A 20,518-nucleotide genomic window follows, 5' to 3' on the forward strand; every position below is an offset into this window, starting at 1 on the left:
TTGTGTCAGACACAAATTCATATGTTGATGGTCTATCTCGAAATCTGATGGTATTTGTAGATGGGTCCTTTGGGAGGTAATTAGGGTTAGATGAGGTCATGAGGGTAGGGCCCTCACGATGGGATTAATGCCCTTCTAAGAAGAGACACCAGAGAACTTGTGAGAAGGTAGCTGCCTGCAAGCCAGGAAGAGAGCTCTCACCAGACCTGACCATGCTGGTACCCTGATCTCGGACGTCCAGCCACCAAACTATGAAAAAAATAAATGTCTATTGTTTAAGCCACCTACTCTATGGTATTTTGTTATGGCAGCCCGAGATGACCAATAAAGTAGTAAATATTTGGTGCCAGATCAGGTACGTGTGGAGAGTGCTCTGAAGGGAAAAAACATGGATGTGGGATGACTAGCTAGGAGGTTACAGAAGTCAGACTAAGCAAAGTTGCTACTTGGATTAAGGTAACAGAATTGGGAATACACCTCGGTGAACAGACTTGAGAAATACTTAGGAAGTAAAATAAACAGAGATTTGTGATTGATTTGACATAAAGATGAGGCAGAACAAACTCTCAAGGATGACTCCCAAGTTTCTTGCCTAAACACTTCAGTTGATGGTAAGCATAGTTTACTGAGATTGTGAAAACAGAGACAATTACAAGAACAATTTTCAACATGTTGAGTTTGAGGTACCTGTGAGACAGCCAAGTGGAAATGTCAATCAGACAACTAGAAATACAGATCTGTAGCTGAGAAGAAAGGTCTGGACTCCAGATGTTGGCTGCTTTTCTATTTATTTGTTTAAAGAAACTAAATTGAATTAAGCATATGTTAAAATGGCATGGATTTTAAAATTTGGTTAATATAAATATAAAAGTCTTATTTCAAAACCATAACTCGCAAAATTATGACTGGTAAAAGAACACAGAGTTCTAGAGTGAGGTATGTGTTTGAAGATGAATCTGGAGAGGTAGGCAGAGGCCAGATCACAAAGCCTGTGGTTTAAATTCATGTGCTTGAGCTCTGGGAAGTATTAAAGAGGTTTAAAAAGTGACATGCCATCTGAAGAGCGGGGACTGTATTTATGCATCTCATCCCCAACACTCGTACAAAGCCTAGCAAACATTGCTAAAAGAATGAAAACAGGAAGAGTATTTCTATTCCAGTGTGACAAAAGGATAGGGGAGGCAGGGACACCAATTAGGAACCAGTTACAGGAATCTGGGTTGGAGATGATGGATTAAGGCAGTGGCAGTGGAGACAGCTAGAGGTAGACGTATTTAAGAGTTATTGCAGAAGTTGAATCAAGAGTTATTACAGAAATTGAATCAAGGGTTTGTAGAGGTGAAAAGAGTAGGAGAAATTAGAGATGAATCATGGGTTTTTGGTTTGGGGTTTGGGTGTAAGCTGGTTTCATTTACTGAGATAGGGAGCAAAAGGAGAAAGAAGGGTAGTAGTTATAACCAGAACATCTGCTGTTAACATTATAAAGTCTGACTTAGCTTATATTACCTAACATTTAAGCTATTTTTGTTTCTGTATTATAAATAAAGTTATAAGTGAACAAAATAGTTTTTTTGTTTTATTTTCTAGGATAAGTATATTTATTTTTACTTATGAGAAATACATGAATACATTTTTTACTAGCATTTTTTCCTAACATCAAACATATTATATGCTCAGTATAGAATACATGGAAAAAGCAGAAAAACAGAAAGAAAAAACTAAAAAATTACGTTCAATTTTACCCTCCCTGTGATTATCAATAACTGTATGTATCAGTTAGTGAAAGCAAAAAAGAATGAGTTGAATGAATGAATAGTTGAAAAGAAAATCTGGGAGAAGTCTCCTAAAAACTTAAAGTTCCTACCACCATCAACATAAGATAAAATCCTAAAACAGGTAAAGGCAACAAAAGAATACAAAACAAAATGTGGGTCCTAATCTTGTCCCTAACTTCTAGCCAGATCACTTTCCCTCTCTTGGGCTGTTCTTCCATTTGTAAAATTTACAGATTTGGACTAAATTTCAAAAATCTCTTTTAATATTAAAGTTCTATGATTCTAAATTGTTCTTTGGTAACTTTTACCCCTTACGTGAAGGCTGTCTGCTCACTCCTGTTATCTCTACCCCTTCCCTAATGTTGTCCTCAATCTCACTCCCAAATGTATTGCTCTTGGCTGGTTGCCACAAGAATGTGACACATTAATCAAGAGAAAGGAGTTAGTAATAGCTTAAAATGTTACCCTCCACAGTGGCACACATAATTTAACACTACTTACAGGAATGAATCACTAACAATGAACCAATAATGGTGGTTTCAAACATTCTGACTGACTGAAGAAAAAGGAAGGAAACTAACAATTATTAAACACTTATTTAATAGATCCTATTAAATAAGGATGTCCTTTCACATACGCCAATCAGCTGATCCTCATAATACTCCTACAGGCATATTAGACCCATTAGACAGATGAGAAAACTAAGGCTCAGCAAGATTAAGTGGCATGTCTATGCTCAAATAGCCAGTAAACTGATAGAATAAGAACTGGAACCCATGCAGCAGCCACCTAGGAACAATAAATCTGATGAAAATACCATTCAAGCTCCAAATCATTCTGAAGACAGAACTGTCAATATCTGCTTGTGCTCAGTTTAGGCAGGAATAAAAAACAGGCCTCCAATTTCTCTACGGCTACAACAAGCCAAGTTCAGGCTGGTGAATGGTTCGCTGACCACCAGAGGCAGGTTAAGTGGCAACATTGCCATTTCTTACTTTGCTTCAATGACTGTGCATAACAAATGATGGCCTAACATTGTTGAGTCAAATTTATCCTGAAAGGAGACAAGACAGGGAACCTGCAATGGATATCCATGATCATGTTATGTTTCGATTAAAGAAATGGAGAAGCTATTTAAAGAAATCCTTCGATACTGATGATTCTCTCCTCTTCCTCAATCATTGGGAAAATGGGTCATGTGTCATTTCTGCCATGTTAGGCAAGCACATAAAACCACCATCGTGTAGACCAAAGGGGGAACGAAATAAGGCATGTGTAAAACGTGTCCATGAAGTTGATAAAGCAGTATGATAATAATGATAAAGCATAGTGTCAAAGATCTCAGGATCAATGGCCATCTTGTCCATCCAAATGCTATGTTATCTTGGTGACAATCTTGCCAACTATTAAGTTTACATGCAAATCAAAGTATGTCCCACCTCTGCTCAACATACAGGTTAAAATAATGGTTCACAGGGGATAAAGTCCATGAGGCTTTGATGCGCCTGTGGTTAGTTCCCCAAACCACATCTGCCACTTAGTTCATTGCCTGCCTGCTCAATAATGTAACAAATGTTAGCTATTATTACTGGTAGAACTGTCACCATCATCACCACATCCTCCCACTCCAAGGCTACAACCATAATGTACTACCTGCAGGGCTCTAAGAAGCCAAACATACTCTCACAACTCTGTGTGTTCTAGTTGGCCTGGCAAATTCCTATTCATCTTTGACAATGCAGTTCAAACATGTGTCTGAGTCTTCTGTGTGAAACCCCTTTTCTGACCTCCCCGCCCTAATAATCACTTTCTCTTTCCAATCACTTTATTCACTAGCATATTGTCTTCATTCCTAGACCATAGATTCCTTGAAAGAAGGATTATATAATCTTTACCTATGCATAACTGTTACCCAGATACCAAAAAATTTTTATTGAACTAATGAAAGTGTTTGTCTAGCCTATGCTTGGGTACCTCCAGGGACAGAGGACTCCAGATCTTCTATGGCAGGCCTTACTATCTATGGGCTCAGAAAGTTTTTCCCTATGTTGAGCAAGATGTCTCTTAGTCTTTAATCCCACTAGGATCACAAAGAATAAACCTGGTCCTCTTCGATGTGTCAACGCTTAAATACTGATTTGTAAAACATTTATGTTGTGTTATATGCCAGACCCATGGGATAAGTAGAGGATACGCCAAGGTCAAGCAGAGAGAGTCCCTGCTCCTTGGGAACTCACATTCTGATAGAGAAGTCAGACACATAAATATACATAAAATAACACTGATAAGGGCAAGTAATAGTGATACATGGAGCATGATATGGAAGAACACATGAGGGTACATATGCCACCCTGGAGCCATGGAAGGCCCCCTAGAAGAGCTGCCACTCTGCCTGAGAGTTTAAAGGACAAACTAGAATGGAGAGAAAGCCAGGTATGTAGAGCTGAGTGGGGGTAACTGAATATGTCTTCTCTTCTTCAAGCTAAACGTTCCCAGTTCCTTCCCCTAGTCAGGTATCATGACTAGATTTTTAATTCTTTCACCATTCTGGGGTCTCTCATTTGAATACATAGCCAGGTCAGGCCTTAGACCTGAATGCAATATTCCTGTCATGATCTGATCAGTGCACAGAAGGGGAGTCTATCCCCCTGACCCCGCCCCACCTCACTCAGAGCCTAGTCTTGCCTGACAGCTTGTCTCAGCACATTGATCCAGCTGTTTCCTCATGTATGGAAGAGACACACACTAACTTCCAGGGTAAACATTTTAGGACTAATGGACAGCAAGAATGATCCTTGAGATTTAAAAATTTAAGTCTTAGAAAACATGTGTTAAGGGAATGTTAGAGAATACTGCATGCACAGAATTAGACTAGAAGCTTTGTAAATTTTTCTGGTTAAAATATTTGTCACTGTATGAAAAACCACCCCAAAACTCAGCAGCTTAAAATAGCAATATTTACTTTACTCATTAATGTGTGTTTAAAGCAGGGTTGGGAATGGAAGGTCCATCTCTACTTCACTCACTGTGAGCTGGGATAGGTCAAAGGCTCAGAACTGGAATCATCTAAAGATTCACCCACTCAAATTTTTGGCAGTTGATGCTGACTGAAGTCTGGGGATTTCAATGAGGTGTAGCAAGAACACCTACACATGGCTCTTCCAAGTGGCTTCTTTACATATGGTGCTGGGTTCTGAGGGTAAATGTCCCAGGAAGACTAGGCAGAAGCTATACTGCTTTTTATGACTCAGTCTTGGATGTCATATAGCTTCAGGTCTACTCTAGTCACAATCCTGCCCAGATTCAAGGGCAACAAACAAGAGATTCCACCTCTTGAGGACAGTCAGTGTCACCTTGTAAGAAAAGCAGGTGGGATGGCATATATGGGTGTGAACATATTTGGAAAATAAAATAATCTTGCCACATAAATAAAACTCAAAACTGAGTTAAATATCCCCAATAATAGGAGGAAGTCTGCTTTAGGATGAAGGGTATTCTGATTGGCTTATTAGTATTACTATTCCTCCGAAGAAACTTTGGAGTCCTTTAAAGTCTCCTTTCTTTACAACAAACATAAACATGTATTTTCCATATCATAAAAGTACTTCATATTTACTGTAGAAAACTTACTAAATATAGAAATGCAGAGAGAAAGAAATATAATTGCCTGTAACCCCACAAACCAGGGGTAACTACAATTTAATATTTCAATAGAACTCTTTAGTCATTCACTTGTGTGATTAATTAAATGTCCTTCCTTCCTCCCTTTCTTCCTCCCTTCCATGTATGTTTTTATCGTGCATACATATGTCAGCACTATTTTATATGCTAAGATAGAGCAGTATTTAAGAGAGGTGAGATACATGCTCTCAAGTTTACATTCTAATAGGGGAAAGTGCAAATAAGATAATTTCAAATAGCAATAAGTGCTATGAAAAACATAAAGTAAAAGCAATTCACGGAAGGGATTGCTTTACATTAAATGTTAAGAGAAATCATGTCTGAATAGATGTCATTTGTATTGAAGAGTCAGAAGGGAACAGACATGCAAAAATTTGCGATAAAAGTATTGCAGGCAGAGAAAATAGCAATTACAAAGGCCATGAGGTCTCGTCTGAAGAACAACAAGGCCAGTGTGGCTAGAATGTAGTGAACAATGCAAAGGAATTGTAAAAACTGAAGCTGCAGAACTAGAGCTGGATTGGATCATGTAGGCCATGGTAAAGAATTTGGATTTCACTTTAATGCAAATGGATGCCTTGGAGAGTGGTTTTTTTTCTTTTTAAATTTTATTTATTTTTGGCTGCATTGGGTCTCCGTTGCTGCAGGAGGGCTTTCTTCTAGTTATGGTGAGTGGGGGCTACTCTCTGTAGTGGTGCGTGGGCTTCTCCTTGCGGTGGCTTCTCTTGTTGTAGAGCACGGGCTGTAGGCATGCGGGCTTCAGTAGCTTCAGCACGCAGGCTCAGTAGTTGTGGCTCACAGGCTCTAGAGCACAGGGTCTGTGACGAACTGGCTTAGTTGCTCTGCGGCATGTGGGATCTTCCTGGACCAGGGAGGGCTCAAACCTGTGTCCCCTGCATTGGCAGGTGGATTCTTATCCACTGCACCATCAGGGAAGTCCCCTTTGGAGAGTTTTAAGTAGGAGAATGACGTGACCTGATTTAAAATTTCAAAGATCACCTTGGCTGATTACTGCAGTAGTCAGGAAATGGGATGGTGATGCCTTACACTAAGGTAGGAGTAGTAAAAACAGGGAGAGTAGGCAGATCCAGGTATATTTTAAAAGTAAAACCAGAAGAACAGATTAAATGTGAGGGATGAGGGAAAGAAAGAAATCAGGGATGAGTCTAGGTTTTTGGCTTCAGCAAATGGGTGGGTGATAGCATCACAGGGCAACACCAGGAAGGAACAGGTATGGGAAAAGAAATAAAGAATTATATATTGCCCATATTAAAGGTTGAGATTTCTATACTATGTCAAACATACAATTGGATATACAAATCTAGAGCTAAAAGTTTTGGTCAGAACTGAAGGTAGATGTTTTGAATCATCAATATATAGATCACATTCAAAGCCATGAGATTATATAAGATCACCTTGGAGAGAATACAGAGAAGGTAGCCCAGGACAAAAGAGTAGCCAGTGAGGTAAGGAAGAAAGCTAGGGGAATTTCCTTTCCCATAAACAAGGAAAACTGGGAAGCCCAGACGAATGTTTCATGAAGAAAAAAGCAAACAGTGTGTGGAATGCTACTGAGAGGTCAAATAAGAAGAATATAAAAACGTGTCTAGGGCTTCCCTGGTGGTGCAGTGGTTGAGAGTCTGCCTACCGAAGCAGGGGACACGGGTTTGTGCCCCGGTCCGGGAAGATCCCACATGCCGCGGAGCAACTAAGCCCGTGAGCCATGGCCGCTGAGCCTGCGCGTCCGGAGCCTGTGCTCTGCAACGGGAGAGGCCACAACAGTGACAGGCCAGGCCCGCGTACCTCACAAAAAAAAAAAAAAAAAAAAAAAAAAGTGTCTATTGGATCTGGTAAGATGAAGGTCACTGTTGACCTTGACAACAGCAGTTTCTGTGAAGTGAAGGGAAGAGATGCCTAACTGGGATGGGAGGGAAAGAAAGGGAGGTGAGTGGAGAGAGAGAGGAGATAATCAAATGTTTCTGATGTGATAAGGAACTGAACAATGACTCAAGAGCTAGGGCTGGACACAAGGTCAATGGAGGGATAATTTTTAAAAGATAGGAACTGTCTGAGCATGTTTGATGCAGATGGCAGTGACTGAATGTAGTTGACTTCCTAAAGACTGTGGTAGAGCAAGAGACTGCGGTGGGGTATGTAACTGTAGGAGTGAAGTCTTTGAGTAGGAGGGAGGGGATAAGTTTAGAGCGGAAGGGGACACTGGCTTTGACAGGATTTGATACATTTCTTCCATAATAATAGGAGGAAGAAGGTGGTGACAGAAAGATGAGGGAATTCTTGACTGATTCTCTCTATATTCTCATGAAATATCGAAGAAGATATCAGCAAGGAGAATGGGGTATGAGGCAAAAGAGATGTAAAAAGAAATCTAAAGAAAGGAACAGGTGTGAAATAACAGTTCTGGGAAGTGAAATTATCCGGGAAATGTAATGGCACTGCCTTGTGGCATTGAGTGCTTATTTGCGATTTCTGTTCAATAATTTAAAGTGAGATCATTTAACAAACGGATGTAATTTCTATGAGCAATACTTTGCTACTCAGTTCAGGCACAGAATAGGCATATAATTGAGCTGGATGTGGGCTGAATATTACTCAAAAAGCAAGGGGCAAGGGCTTTAAGGATACCTGTATGGGTGGGTAAGAGTTATAATTAATTTGGGGCCATAGGTTGCAAACTTTGTAAAAAGGGTAAAGAAGTGAGGCAAAATGTACTCCCTTCCAGTTGTTTCACTATTACTTATAAAATTGATATCAGATTACATAAAGTTTTGTTATTTCTCTATAACATTTTCCCATGTAAATAGTCTTCAAAATATTATTTTAATTTAGATATATCATAGTATATTTAACAATCTCCCTACTTTTTGTTTTTTGGCCATGCTGCGCAGCTTGTGGCATCTTAGTTCCCTGACCAGGGACTGAAGCTGGGCCTCGGCACTGAAAGTGCTGAGTCTTAACCAACGGACCGCCAGGGAATTTCCAACAATCTTCCTATTGTTAAAACATTTAGATCATTTAAAAGTCTTTATCACGTGTAATGCTGTGATAAACATCCTTGTGAAAATCTTTTCTCTGTCTCTGATTACTTTCTTAGGAAGTATTCCTACGAGTGCAATTACTGGGTCAAAGGATATGTATATTGCTTTTCTGTTTAAAAGAAACTATTAAAACAATTCCAACCTACAGAAAGGTTTGAAGTACAATACAAATAATCTTCTTCTACTGAACCATCTGAGTAAGCTGCTGACATGAGGTTCCATTACTCCAAAGTACTTTAGTGCATGTTTCCTTCAAAGATATTCACTCGGATTATATGCCTTGACCAAATGGGATTTATCACAGGAATGCAAGGTGGGTTCAACGTATGAAAATAAATCAACATACTAGACCTTACTAATATAATAAAGAAGAAAACCCACATGATCATCCTGAGATGCAAAAAAAAATTTTTTAATTCCAACACATTTTCTTGATAAAAACACTCAACAAGGAATAGAAGGGAACTTCCTCAGCCTAATAAAGGACATCTACACAAAGCTCCAGCTAACATTATAATTAATGGTAAAAAACTGAAAGCTTTCTTCCTAAGATCAGGAACAAAACAAGGATGTCTGCTCTCTCAACTTCTATTCAACAGTGTCCAGAATATAAATGAATGTATATGTAAAACAGAAACAGACTCACAAATATAGAAGACAAACTTGTGGTTACCGAAGAGGAGAGGAAGAGGGCTGGAACAAATCAGGGTATGGAATTAACAAACTACTATATATAAAATAGATAAGCAATAAGGATATATTGCATAGCACAGGGAATTATAGCCATTACCTTGTAATAACTTATAATGGAGTATAATCTGCAAAAATACTGAATCATTATGTTGTATACCTGAAACTAAAATAATAATGTAAATCAACTATATTTCAATTAAAAAAAACAACTGTGCTAGAAGTTCTAGTCAGGGCAGTTAGGCAAGAAAAATAAGCATAAGGCATCCAATTGCTAAGGAAGAGGTAAAACTATATCTATTTGCATATGACATGATCTTGTACACACAAAAAACCCTAACAAATCTATATACACATACACATAAAACTGTAAGAGGTAAAAAAAAACAAGTTCAGCAAGGATACCAGAGCAATATGCAAAAATAATTGGTATTTCTATACAATATGTGCATGAGAAATCAGAAAGTGAAATTAAGAAAACAATTTCATTTACAATAGCATCAAGAAGAATACTTACAAATAATGTAACAAACGAAGTCAAAACTATAAGACAGCACTGAAAGGAATTAAAAAGACTTAAATAAGTGGGAAGACATCCTGTGTTCATAGATTGGAGGACTTAATATTAAGATGGCAATACTCTCCAAAGTATGGATTCAATGCAATCCCTTTCAAAATCCCAGCTAACTTTTTGCAGAAATTGATAAGCTGATCCTAAAATTCATATGGAAATTCAAGGGACCCAGAATAAACAGTTTTTAAAACAAAGAATAAATTTGGAGGAATCACAGCTCCCAATTTCAAAACTTACTACAAATCTACAGTAATCAAGGTACATATAGGTCAATGGAATAGAACTGAGAGTTGAATTGAGCATCAAGAAATAAACTCATACATTTATAATTGACTGATTTTCGACAGGGGTGCCAAGACAATTCAATGAGGAAAGAACAGTTTTTTCAACAAATGACTTGGGACGACTGGATATCCACATGCAAGAGAATAAAGCTAGACCTGTACATCACACCACATACAAAAATTAATAAAAAATGGACCAGGGCTTCCCTGGTGGCGCAGTGGTTGGGAGTCCGCCTGCCGATGCAGAGGACACAGGTTCGTGCCCCGGTCCGGGAAGATCCCACATGCCACGGAGCCTGCACGTCCAGAGCCTGTGCTCCGCGACAGGAGAGTCCACCACAGTGAGAGGCCCACGTAATGCAAAAAAAAAAAAAAAAAGGACCAAAGACATAAATGTAAGAGCTGAAACTATAAAGCTAACTTCTAACTATGTTAGAAGAAAACATAGGTATAAATCTTCATAACCATGGATTAGGCAATGGTTCCTTAGATACAACATCAAAAGCAACCAAAAAAAAAAAAAATAAAGTGAACTTTAGCAAAATTGAAAACTTTCTTTTGCTTCAAAGAATGCTATTAAGAAAGTGAGAAAACAGCCCACAGAATGAAAGAAAATATTAGAAAACCATATATTTGATAAGGTCTAGTATTCAGAATATATATAGAACTCGTACCATGTAATGACAAAAAGGCAAATAACCCAATTTTAAAATAGGCAAAAGGATATGAATAGACATCTCTCTTAAGAAGGTAAACAAATGGTCAATATGCATATGAAAAGATGCTCAGGATCACTTATTAGGGAAATGCAGAACAAAACCACAATGAGATACCACATCACACCCACTAGGATGGCTATAATCAAAGGGAGGGACAATAACAAGTATTGGCAAGGATATGGAGAATTGCCAGCAGGAATGTTAAATGGTGTAGTCACTGAGAAAAACAGTCTAGCAGCTCCTCAAAAGGTTAAACATAGAGTTACCCTTTGACTTAGAAATTCCACTCCTGAGTATATACCTAAGAGAACTGAAAACATACATCTACGCAAAAACTTGTATATGAATGTTGATAGCAGCATCATATACAAAGGCCAAAACCTCATAAACAACCCAAATATCCACTAATTAATAAATGGATAAACAAAATGTGCTGTATCCAAATAATGGAATATTTCAGCCTAATTGAACCAAAAGGCCACATATCGTATGATCCATTGCTATGAAATGTCCAGAATAGGCAAATCCATGAAGAAAGAGTAGATTAGTGGTTGTCAAGGTAGAGGGATTAATGGGGAGTGACTGCTAATGGGAATGGGATTTCTCTTTGGAGTGATGAAAATATTCTGGAATTAGAGAGTGGTGATGGTTCCATAATTCTGTGAGTATACTTAAAACAACTTGTATACTTTAAAAGGGTATATTTTATGATATGTGAATTACATCTTTAAAAGAAGATATTCACCTACATATCCACAATACTACCAACAAAATCAGGAAATTAACATTGATTTATTACTATCATGTAATCCTCAGACCCCATTCAAGTTTTTCTAAGTGTCCCAATAATAAGTATAAGCATATACACACACACACACACACACACACACACACACCACACAGGATCCAGCCCAGAATTACACAGTGTATTTACTTCTCATATCTTTTTAGTCTCCTTCAATCTTGAACAGTTCCTCAATCTTTTAATTTTATGACCATGGATACTTTTGAAGACTACATGCCAGCTGTTTTGTAGAATGTCACTCAATTTGATTTTGCCTAATGTTTCCATATGACTAGATTCAGATTATGCATCTTTGGCAAGAATATCAGAGAAGTGATGCTATGTTTTTGCCACTGCATCCTCCAGTGGCATACAATTCTGATTTGTCCCATTATGAAGATACTCATTCTGATTGCTTGATTAAGGTGTTGTCTGCTAGTCTCCTCCACTGTAAAGTTACCCTTTTTCCCTTTATAATTATTTCATAATAATGTACTTTGAAACAATGTAAATTCAACATCAAACTTTTAATCTATTCATTTATTCATAATCACTTACTGTTTCAGTTATTATATCATGTATTATGTCAGTATGGACTCATGATTTCCCATTTTATTCAGTGGGTTGTGTCTTCAATGGCTTTAATAACTGTTATAATCTGTTACTATCATTGCTTATCTTAATGCTCAAATTGTCTCAAATTTGAGAGAAGCCCTTCAAGTTGGCTTCAGTGTCCTTTTGACATCTTCCCATCATTCTTTTATCATTTCCATTCCTTCTGGCACAAAAAGATGTTTCAGGCTCATATTGTCCTTTTTTTCTGCCCCAACCCTCAGAATCCAGCCAGATTCCTTTTAATGGTGAACGATCTATATGATAGGTATGCTCTTTGGTGTTGGGATTCCCGGCTCCTAAGTCCTCTCATGGACAGAGTCAGAGACTAGAATGGACGTGTGTGTGTGTGTGTGTGTGTGTGTGTGTGTGTGTGCGTAAAGAAATCTGCATGCGTGTGTGTGTGTGTGTATGTGTATGTGGTGTGTGTATATCATTTATAAACCGTGAATGATTTTGGTCAAATCAACTAGCCTCTTTCAGCTGTAGTACTAGAATTTGTAAAACATGAGTAATGGGCTTCCCTGGTGGCGCAGTGGTTGAGAATCCGCCTGCCGATGCAGGGGACACGGGTTCGTGCCCCGGTCCGGGAAGATCCCACATGCCGCGGAGCGGCTGGGCCCGTGAGCCACGGCTGCTGAGCCTGCGCGTCCGGAGCCTGTGCTCCGCAAAGGGAGAGGCCACAACAGTGAGAGGCCCGCCTACCACAAAAAAAAAAAAAAAAAAAAAAAAAAAAACCATGAGTAATAACTACCTAAGATAGTATATATGGAAGCATTCGATGACTGCTAGAGCTGGACAAATTCTAGTTATTTTTTAGTATGATAAAATGCAAAGCCTTATTTTCAGAGTTATTATTTAGCTGTTGCTCACTGGTATCACCATTCTGATTGCTGGTATTCTTGCCATACAGTTAAAAATTTTTGAATATCATTCCTGTCATTTCTTCAAACACATTTTAAGTTCTAGCTTTATCACTGTTGTCAGATACACCATCATTGTAATGACTCCCTGCTTCTGTTTATGTCATAGTGCAAGTGCAGTATGTCATTTCACCTTTCACTACCTAAAAAGTTTCAACTAGATTCTTTCAGATTCTGTTTAAATGTTTTTAACGATTACAGATTCTTCTAAGCTCCACTGTGTTGCCATGGCGTATTTGTACTTCTTTAAAAATAATTTCCATATTATATCACTGTTTATAAGTCTTCTTTCCCAGCCAGAGAGTGTGAGAAATGTGTTCTATGCTCAATTAAGTCAGACCAGTGTCTTACTCATTTGTGTATTCTCCATGTCAAGCATGGCATGCACAGGAAACATGACACCTTATAATAAATATGTGTTGAATATTAAAATCAATTCTAAGAATTCTTACATTTTAATATAGCTATAATTAATAATTCATAGACTACTGTATAAACATATTCTTCCAGAACAGCACTATCCAACACAGTAGGCACTAGCCTTATGTGGCTATTGAGCACTTGAAATAAACCTAATCTTAATTGAGATACACTTTCAAGTGTGAAACATACACCCAGTTTCAGGCTGTGAAACATTTCATTAATAAATTTTTATAATGATTACATGCTGAAGTAACACTTTGGATATACTGGGTTAAATAAAATATATTATTAAAACTGATTTCACCTATTTCTTCTTAATGTGGTTTTTAAGATGTGGCTACTGGAGATTTTTAATTATATACGTAGTTCACATTATATTTCTACTGGACAGTGCTATTCTAGAAGTTTCTGGGCTAGTGATGGGGAACAAAGAGGTTAAAAGATTGAGGACTAGCTATATGGCCCCCTTAGAGCAAAGACAGTAAATAAAAATCCTTGCATAGCTCTAAAACCTTGCTATTAGAGGGACCAGTCCATTCAAGTGGATGCCACAAGAGAGACATAGGCAATGTAGGCAGCCAAGAATAAGAATGCATTACTTTGGTGAACTGATTTTATCTTCTTAAAATGTCTCCATGAGACTCTACTTTCTAATACTACTCTAAAATCATACATGCCTGCACAGAGGTGGTCAAAAACCCATTCTGCTCTCGCTTGTTTTCTCTATGGACAACTTATTTGCTTGCCTCTTCACTTACTCAACCTGGATCCTTTGGCCTGAAGTAAAAAACTCCAGGGATTACAAATTCCATCATTTTTTCTTCTTGCCTCAATGTCATCCTCTAGTAATGTGCTCTTTCCTCAAATATGAAGTGTCTATGGATTAAGAGAAATAAGCATTTACGTCAATTTTGTCATTACTGACCTGCATTTCATATTTCAGAGTCATGTGGAAGCACCAGGATCCCATTCCTACCACTGAAATTAAAACAAACAAATAAAAAAAAAACAATTAGCATGAAATTCTTTGGGGGTGGCCAGAGTGACTTGAGAAGACAGTTAAGATATTTCAAAGCACTGAGTTTTAGAACAAATTTATGAAATCTTGTGACAGGATATAGCAGACCCTGCTTAAGCTCTATCTATAATTGATGAAATTTTGGTACAGAAAAAAACAAGTACAAGTTATCTTAAATTCCCTCCACTAAGTGATTTATTAGATTAATAAATATTCTCCATTTTTTGCATAAAATGTATTACAGATGCTCAGGGTAAGCTTTAATGATCATAGCTGGTCAGCTACTCTTCAGCACTTCCTTCGGATTAGCTAGTTCTAATCCAAATAGCTGAGGTGGATGCTTAATAAGAGCCACAGTCACTTTTGTTTGTTCCTAAACTTGTTAATGCCACTGTGTTTAGTTATCAGAAGTATGACTGCAAAAAGAGAGCTATTATTTCTGCAAAAACTGTTTAAAATGTTTAAAACAGACTCAATAGAATTGAGTTGCTAATAAAAATTGCTATTGAATTAGCTGTGGATAAGATATCTGTTATAGATTGGGAAAAACAGTAAAAATCTAAAGATTCTGGTATTCATGTCTCAAAGTTCTTTCCAAGTGCCTCCATTTAAAATTTTTTTCATTTTAGGGTTTAAAATTTTTTGTTTGTTTTTCAATGCAAGAAAGACTAAGGAGAACTATAATTAGGGTCCCATATTCAAAGGCCATGCCCTACATCAAATCATTGTCAAAGATTATACAACTATATGTTAATTAAAATAAAACTTGAAGGTGGGTATACATTTTTTTCAATATAATTATAGCTTTGACTCTTTAAAAATTAACAGACTAAATATCACTCCCTATCACATCTGATAACACAGCTTCTACTATGATTAAGTTTAGTTCAACAAGCCTTTACTGAATACCTCCCATTTGCCAAATTCAACTACAGATGCTGAGGTACAAAGATAAGATCCAGTCGTTGGCCTTAATGAAGTTTATAAGCTCAAGGAGGAGACAGGCAGATAAATAGAAGATGCCAGTATGTGGAGATATGATTTAAAAAAAAAGATATGCATAGAGTACCATATGAGCACAGAAGAGGGGACTTATGAAAGAAGTCAGAGGAGTTAGCCTCAAGGATGTAAGAGTCAGCCCAACAAACATGGTAAATGTGGATGTTACCAAATCATTTGTATGAAGCCACTTGAGAAAAATTTCAAACTCTTTGTTACTCTTGCTTTTTAAAAAAATCATTATAGACATTATCACATTATTTACTGCTCAAAATGAGATGAGAGAAGTAAAGAGTTATTGCACTCATCTTACTAAAGAAATGAGGAAATGGATGGTTGCTGTCTTTTTTCCAAAGGAGAAATTAGAAGGTGCAAAGTAGAATAAATTAATGGAAGGAGGGAAAAAAACAAAACCTGTGAGTTATTTAAAGTCACATAATATACTATAAAGTAAAAAAATTAAAATGAGGTGGATGACTATTCATCCTGAAAGGTAGACTGGCCACTAAATCATGTCTCACTCAAAAACTGTTTTTATCCAAACCTTTCCAAATGTCCTCTTGTTACTGTTTACTATATCACATTAAAAGTCTGATTTTTAAAAAATCTCTACAGTTTATTTCCTTTCAACACTCCATTTAGAATGCAAAGAAATGTAATAGAAGAACATCACCTTTCTCCATGCAGTATTTTATATTTTGCCACTTTAAAGAAAACTACCAATTTTTGCTAAAATTTATTATCTTTACTGATGTAATTCACATACTACAGAGTTAAAGTATACAATTCAATTGTTTTTAATATTTTCACAGAGTTGTGCAGACGTTATCATTATTAGAACATTTTCATCACCCCAAAGAGAAACCCCAGGCCTATTAGCAGTCACCCCTATTTCTCTTCAAACCTCCTCCCTCCTCAACCCTAGACAACCATTAATTTATTTTCTGTCCCTAAAGATTTGTCTGTTTTGGACTTTTCATATAAGTGTAATCATACAATATACAGTGTTTTCTGTCTGGTTTCTTTCATTTAGCATATTTTCAAGGTTCATTCATATTACAGCATGTATCAATACCTTCCTTTTATGGATGAATAACATTTCATTGTATGAACATGCTACATTTTATTTATCTATTCACCAGGTTATGGACATTGCTAAGGACTGCACATTTGTGTCCCCTCCAAATTCACGTTGAAGCCCTAACCCCCTATGTGACAGTAGTTGGGCATGGTGCCTTTTGAGAAATAAACAGGTTTAGAAGAGGTCAAGAGAGTAGGGCCCCCATGATGGGATTAGGGTCCTTACATGAAGAGACAGGATTTCACTCTCTCTCCCCACCTACATGCAATAAGGATAGGCCACATGAGGACACAGGGAGAAGGTGGCCCTCTGCAAGCCAGGAATGGAATTAGTCAACCCTTAGTCTTGGACTTCCAGAACTGTGAGAAATAAATTCTATTGTTCAAGTCTATGGTATTTTGTTATGGCAGTTTGAGCTAACTAAGAGACATTTAGGCTTTTTCTACATTTTGGCTATTATTAATAATGTTGCTGTGAGAATTCATGTATAAGTTTTTGTGCAGATGTATGTTTTCATTTCTCTTGGGTATATATTGAGGATGGAATTTCTGGGTCATATGGAAACTCTATGTTTAGCATTCTGAAGAACCGTGAAAGTGTTTTTCCAAGTGGCTGCACTATTTTATACTCCCATTAGCAATATATGAATTTCTCCACATCCTCCCTATACTAGTTGTTGGTTGTCTTTCTGATTATAGCCATCCTAACGGATTGAAGTGGTATTGTGGCTTTGATTGGTATTGCCCTAGTGATTACCCCATTCCCTTTTTTTTTCTGATAAAATGTTCCACATTTCAGATTTGTCTCACTGTGTGTGTGTGTGTGTGTGTGTGTGTGTGTGTGTGTGTGTGTGTGTTTAATGGACTTTATTTTTTAGAGCAGTTTAGATTCATGGCAAAATTGAGCAGAAGGTACAAAGATTTTCCATATAACCTCCACTCCCACACACACATAGTCTCCCCCACTATCAGCATGCCCCACCACAGTGGTACATTTCTTATTACAACTGATGAACCCATATTGATACATCATTATCACTCAAAGTCCATATTTCATATTACATTTCAGTTTTGAGCATAGACAAATTTATAATGACATGTATCCACCATTATAATATCATACAGAATAGTTTCATTGCCCTGAAAATCCTATGTGCCCTGTCATTTCAACTCTCCCTCTCCCCTAACCCCTAGTAACCACTGATCTTTATAGTTTTGTCTTTTCCAGAATGTCATACAGTTGGAATCATACAGTATGTAGCCTTTTCAGACTGGCTTCTTTCACTTAATAATATACATTTATGGTTCCTCGATGTCTTTCCATGGCTTTATAGCACACTTCTTTCTAGTGCTGAATAATATTCCATTGTCTGGAGGCACCACAGTTTATTTATCCATTCACCTGCTGAAGGGCATATTAGCTGCTTCCAAGTTACGGCATTATGAATAAACCTGCTATCTGTGCGCAGGTTTCTGTGCAGACAACAGTTTTCATCTCTATCAGGAAAATGTCAGGGAACGTGATTGTTGGATTGTATGGTGAGAGTATGTTTTACAAGAAACTGCCAAACTGTTTCAAAATGGCTGTGCCATTCTTCATTCCCACCAGCAATGAATGAGAGTTCCTGTTGCTCCACAACCTCATTCTCTTTTCAACAAATATTTACTGGGCTCTTAACAATGTTCCAAGCATTTCCACTGAGATAAAGGAGTGAACAAGAGAGATATGTTTCCTGTCTTAAGAACTTTAAGCTAGCCACTAAAAATATGAAAGGGGCCATTTCAAAGCTATGCAAAGGGGTTACTACCTTGTCTAGGGAGTCAGAAGAGGGCTATCAGGGGAAGTAACACATAAGCTAGGACTTGAAAAATAAACTGAGTTAACCAGGTGAAAAGAATTTTTTTTTAATGAGATCACCTTACTAGAAGGATCATCTAACATAGAGGCAAGGTAGTGCATTCAAAGAAGTAAAGGAGCTTGGCTTAGACCATGAACACTTGCATCCAGTGAGAAGACTGGCATGATTTGTAGGCAGTAGACTGAGAAGAGCCTTTAAAGTCATGTTACGATTTGGACTTTATCCCAAACACAAAGTAAGTTGTTGAAAAACTACATACACATACACAAACACATAAATACACACACACACATAGAGAGAGATTAACAGGACTGATTTTACATTTTAAAAAATATCACTCTGGGGCTTCCCTGGTGGCACAGTGGTTGAGAGTCCGCCTGCCGATGCAGAGGACACAGATTAGTGCCCTGGTTCGGGAAGATCCCACATGCTGCGGAGCGGCTGGGCCCGTGAGCCATGCCCACTGAGCCTGCGCGTCCGGAGCCTGTGCTCCGCAAAGGGAGAGGCCACAGCAGTGAGAGGCCCTCGTACCACAAAAAAAAAAAAAAAAAAAAAAAAATCACTCCAGCTACAAGGCAGGAAAATGTCTACAGGAGTAGTCTCCTAAATTTGATAGCAAAAAAATTTTTTAGGAACTCCATATATGTATATTTATTTATAAATTGTATACATACTGCTGTGTTAAGATACTACATATATTTTAATACATAAAATAGAAATTTTAAAAAATGATATAAATATATACAAACAGAAGTTACAAAGTTTTCTTCCTGCACCCCAACAGATCATTTTTCTCACCACCTGGGGAATGAGCATCCTACTTGGTAACTGCTAGTTTTAATGATGAAAACTAAACTCCTTGCAGGGCACACATGGAGCTTCATAATCTGGCTCCATTCATTTCTTTTTACTGAACTTGTAATTCAGTTACACCTGACTGCTTACCTGTCTCTTATCTCACACTATCATATTCTAGTCTGTTCTGCTTTTGTTCAGAGCCTACCCTGTCCTTTCAGCCTGGAATACTTATCCCCTTCATTATCCAATCCTGCCTCTACCTACGTCTCTTGCTTATTGGAATCTTATGTAACTTCTGGATCCAATTTATTTTTGATCTTCATTCCTTTCAGCTTCATTCTTTTCAAACAATTTCAAACTTCAGAAATGTTGAAATAGTATAATAAACTCCTATATATACTCTATTCAGATTCACCAATTTTAGTATTTTGATATATATATAAACTACTATTTTTCTGAACCATTTGAGTAAGTTGGATATGTCATATCCCTTTACCTCTTAATAGTTCAGTGTGTATCCCAGATCCATTTAAAATATCACCTCCTAAGTTAAATCTTCCTCTGCTTCCTCCCCACATAAGTCAACCATACAAGGCATCTAAGAAATAATGTTTGGCTAGGCCAGTAGTTACAGTTTTTGAAAAACACTATTTTGCCTCGAGATCTTTGTAAATGCTAAGCCCTCGTCCCAGAAACTCCTGATTCAGTGGATGCCCTGGTTACCTGTATTTTAAAGGCCTGTCAATGATTTTGTTGAACTCAAAAGCCAAAGATCACTGTTAAATTCTAAGATTCATAAGGCATGGTCCAAGTCTCTACAGTTCACTAAAGAATCTCCAGAACCTAGCACAGAACCAAGCATATAGAGAACACTTACTAAGTATCTGGTGACTGGCTGATTTTTTTTTTTTTTCTTCCTTCTCGATGACCCAGCATTTCACTTTAAAGTAACAGTATGTGTATGTGTAGTAGAGGGAAGTGAGGAATGAACTGAGAAAATATAATAGAAGAAATAAATGAGTTCCAAAGAGGAAAAAGTGTTATTTGGGTGGAATGTTGACAATAAGAACAGAGAGGCTTGCCTGGAAAGGTGACATTGGAGCTAGAGAGATTCACAGACAGAGATAGTGAGGGAAAACGTATAAACACAGAACATACACAGTCTGAGTCTAAATATTTAGCTACAATAACACTCTGGTTCTGTTCTCACTGTTATCAGTTAGTGTTCCATGTTGCCACCACC

The 20,518-nt window shown here is 37.5% G+C and overlaps 1 protein-coding gene across 4 annotated transcripts in view; it reads right to left on the bottom strand.

Moving 5' to 3' along the window:
- Nucleotides 1-20,518, bottom strand: part of ACER3 (alkaline ceramidase 3) — a 188,134-nt gene that overhangs the window by 76,252 nt on the left and 91,364 nt on the right. For 3 of the 4 annotated variants that reach the window (XM_059067786.2, XM_067038438.1, XM_067038437.1), the window contains one exon: nt 14,447-14,499. The exons of the other annotated variant lie outside the window; for it this stretch is intronic. In XM_059067786.2, the coding sequence (XP_058923769.1) occupies nt 14,447-14,499 (53 nt within the window). The remainder of the gene's footprint in view (nt 1-14,446; nt 14,500-20,518) is intronic. 4 annotated transcript variants of the gene reach the window in all.

The sequence above is a fragment of the Kogia breviceps genome, chromosome 7 (genome assembly GCF_026419965.1).
Source record: "Kogia breviceps isolate mKogBre1 chromosome 7, mKogBre1 haplotype 1, whole genome shotgun sequence".
NCBI lineage: Eukaryota > Metazoa > Chordata > Mammalia > Artiodactyla > Physeteridae > Kogia > Kogia breviceps.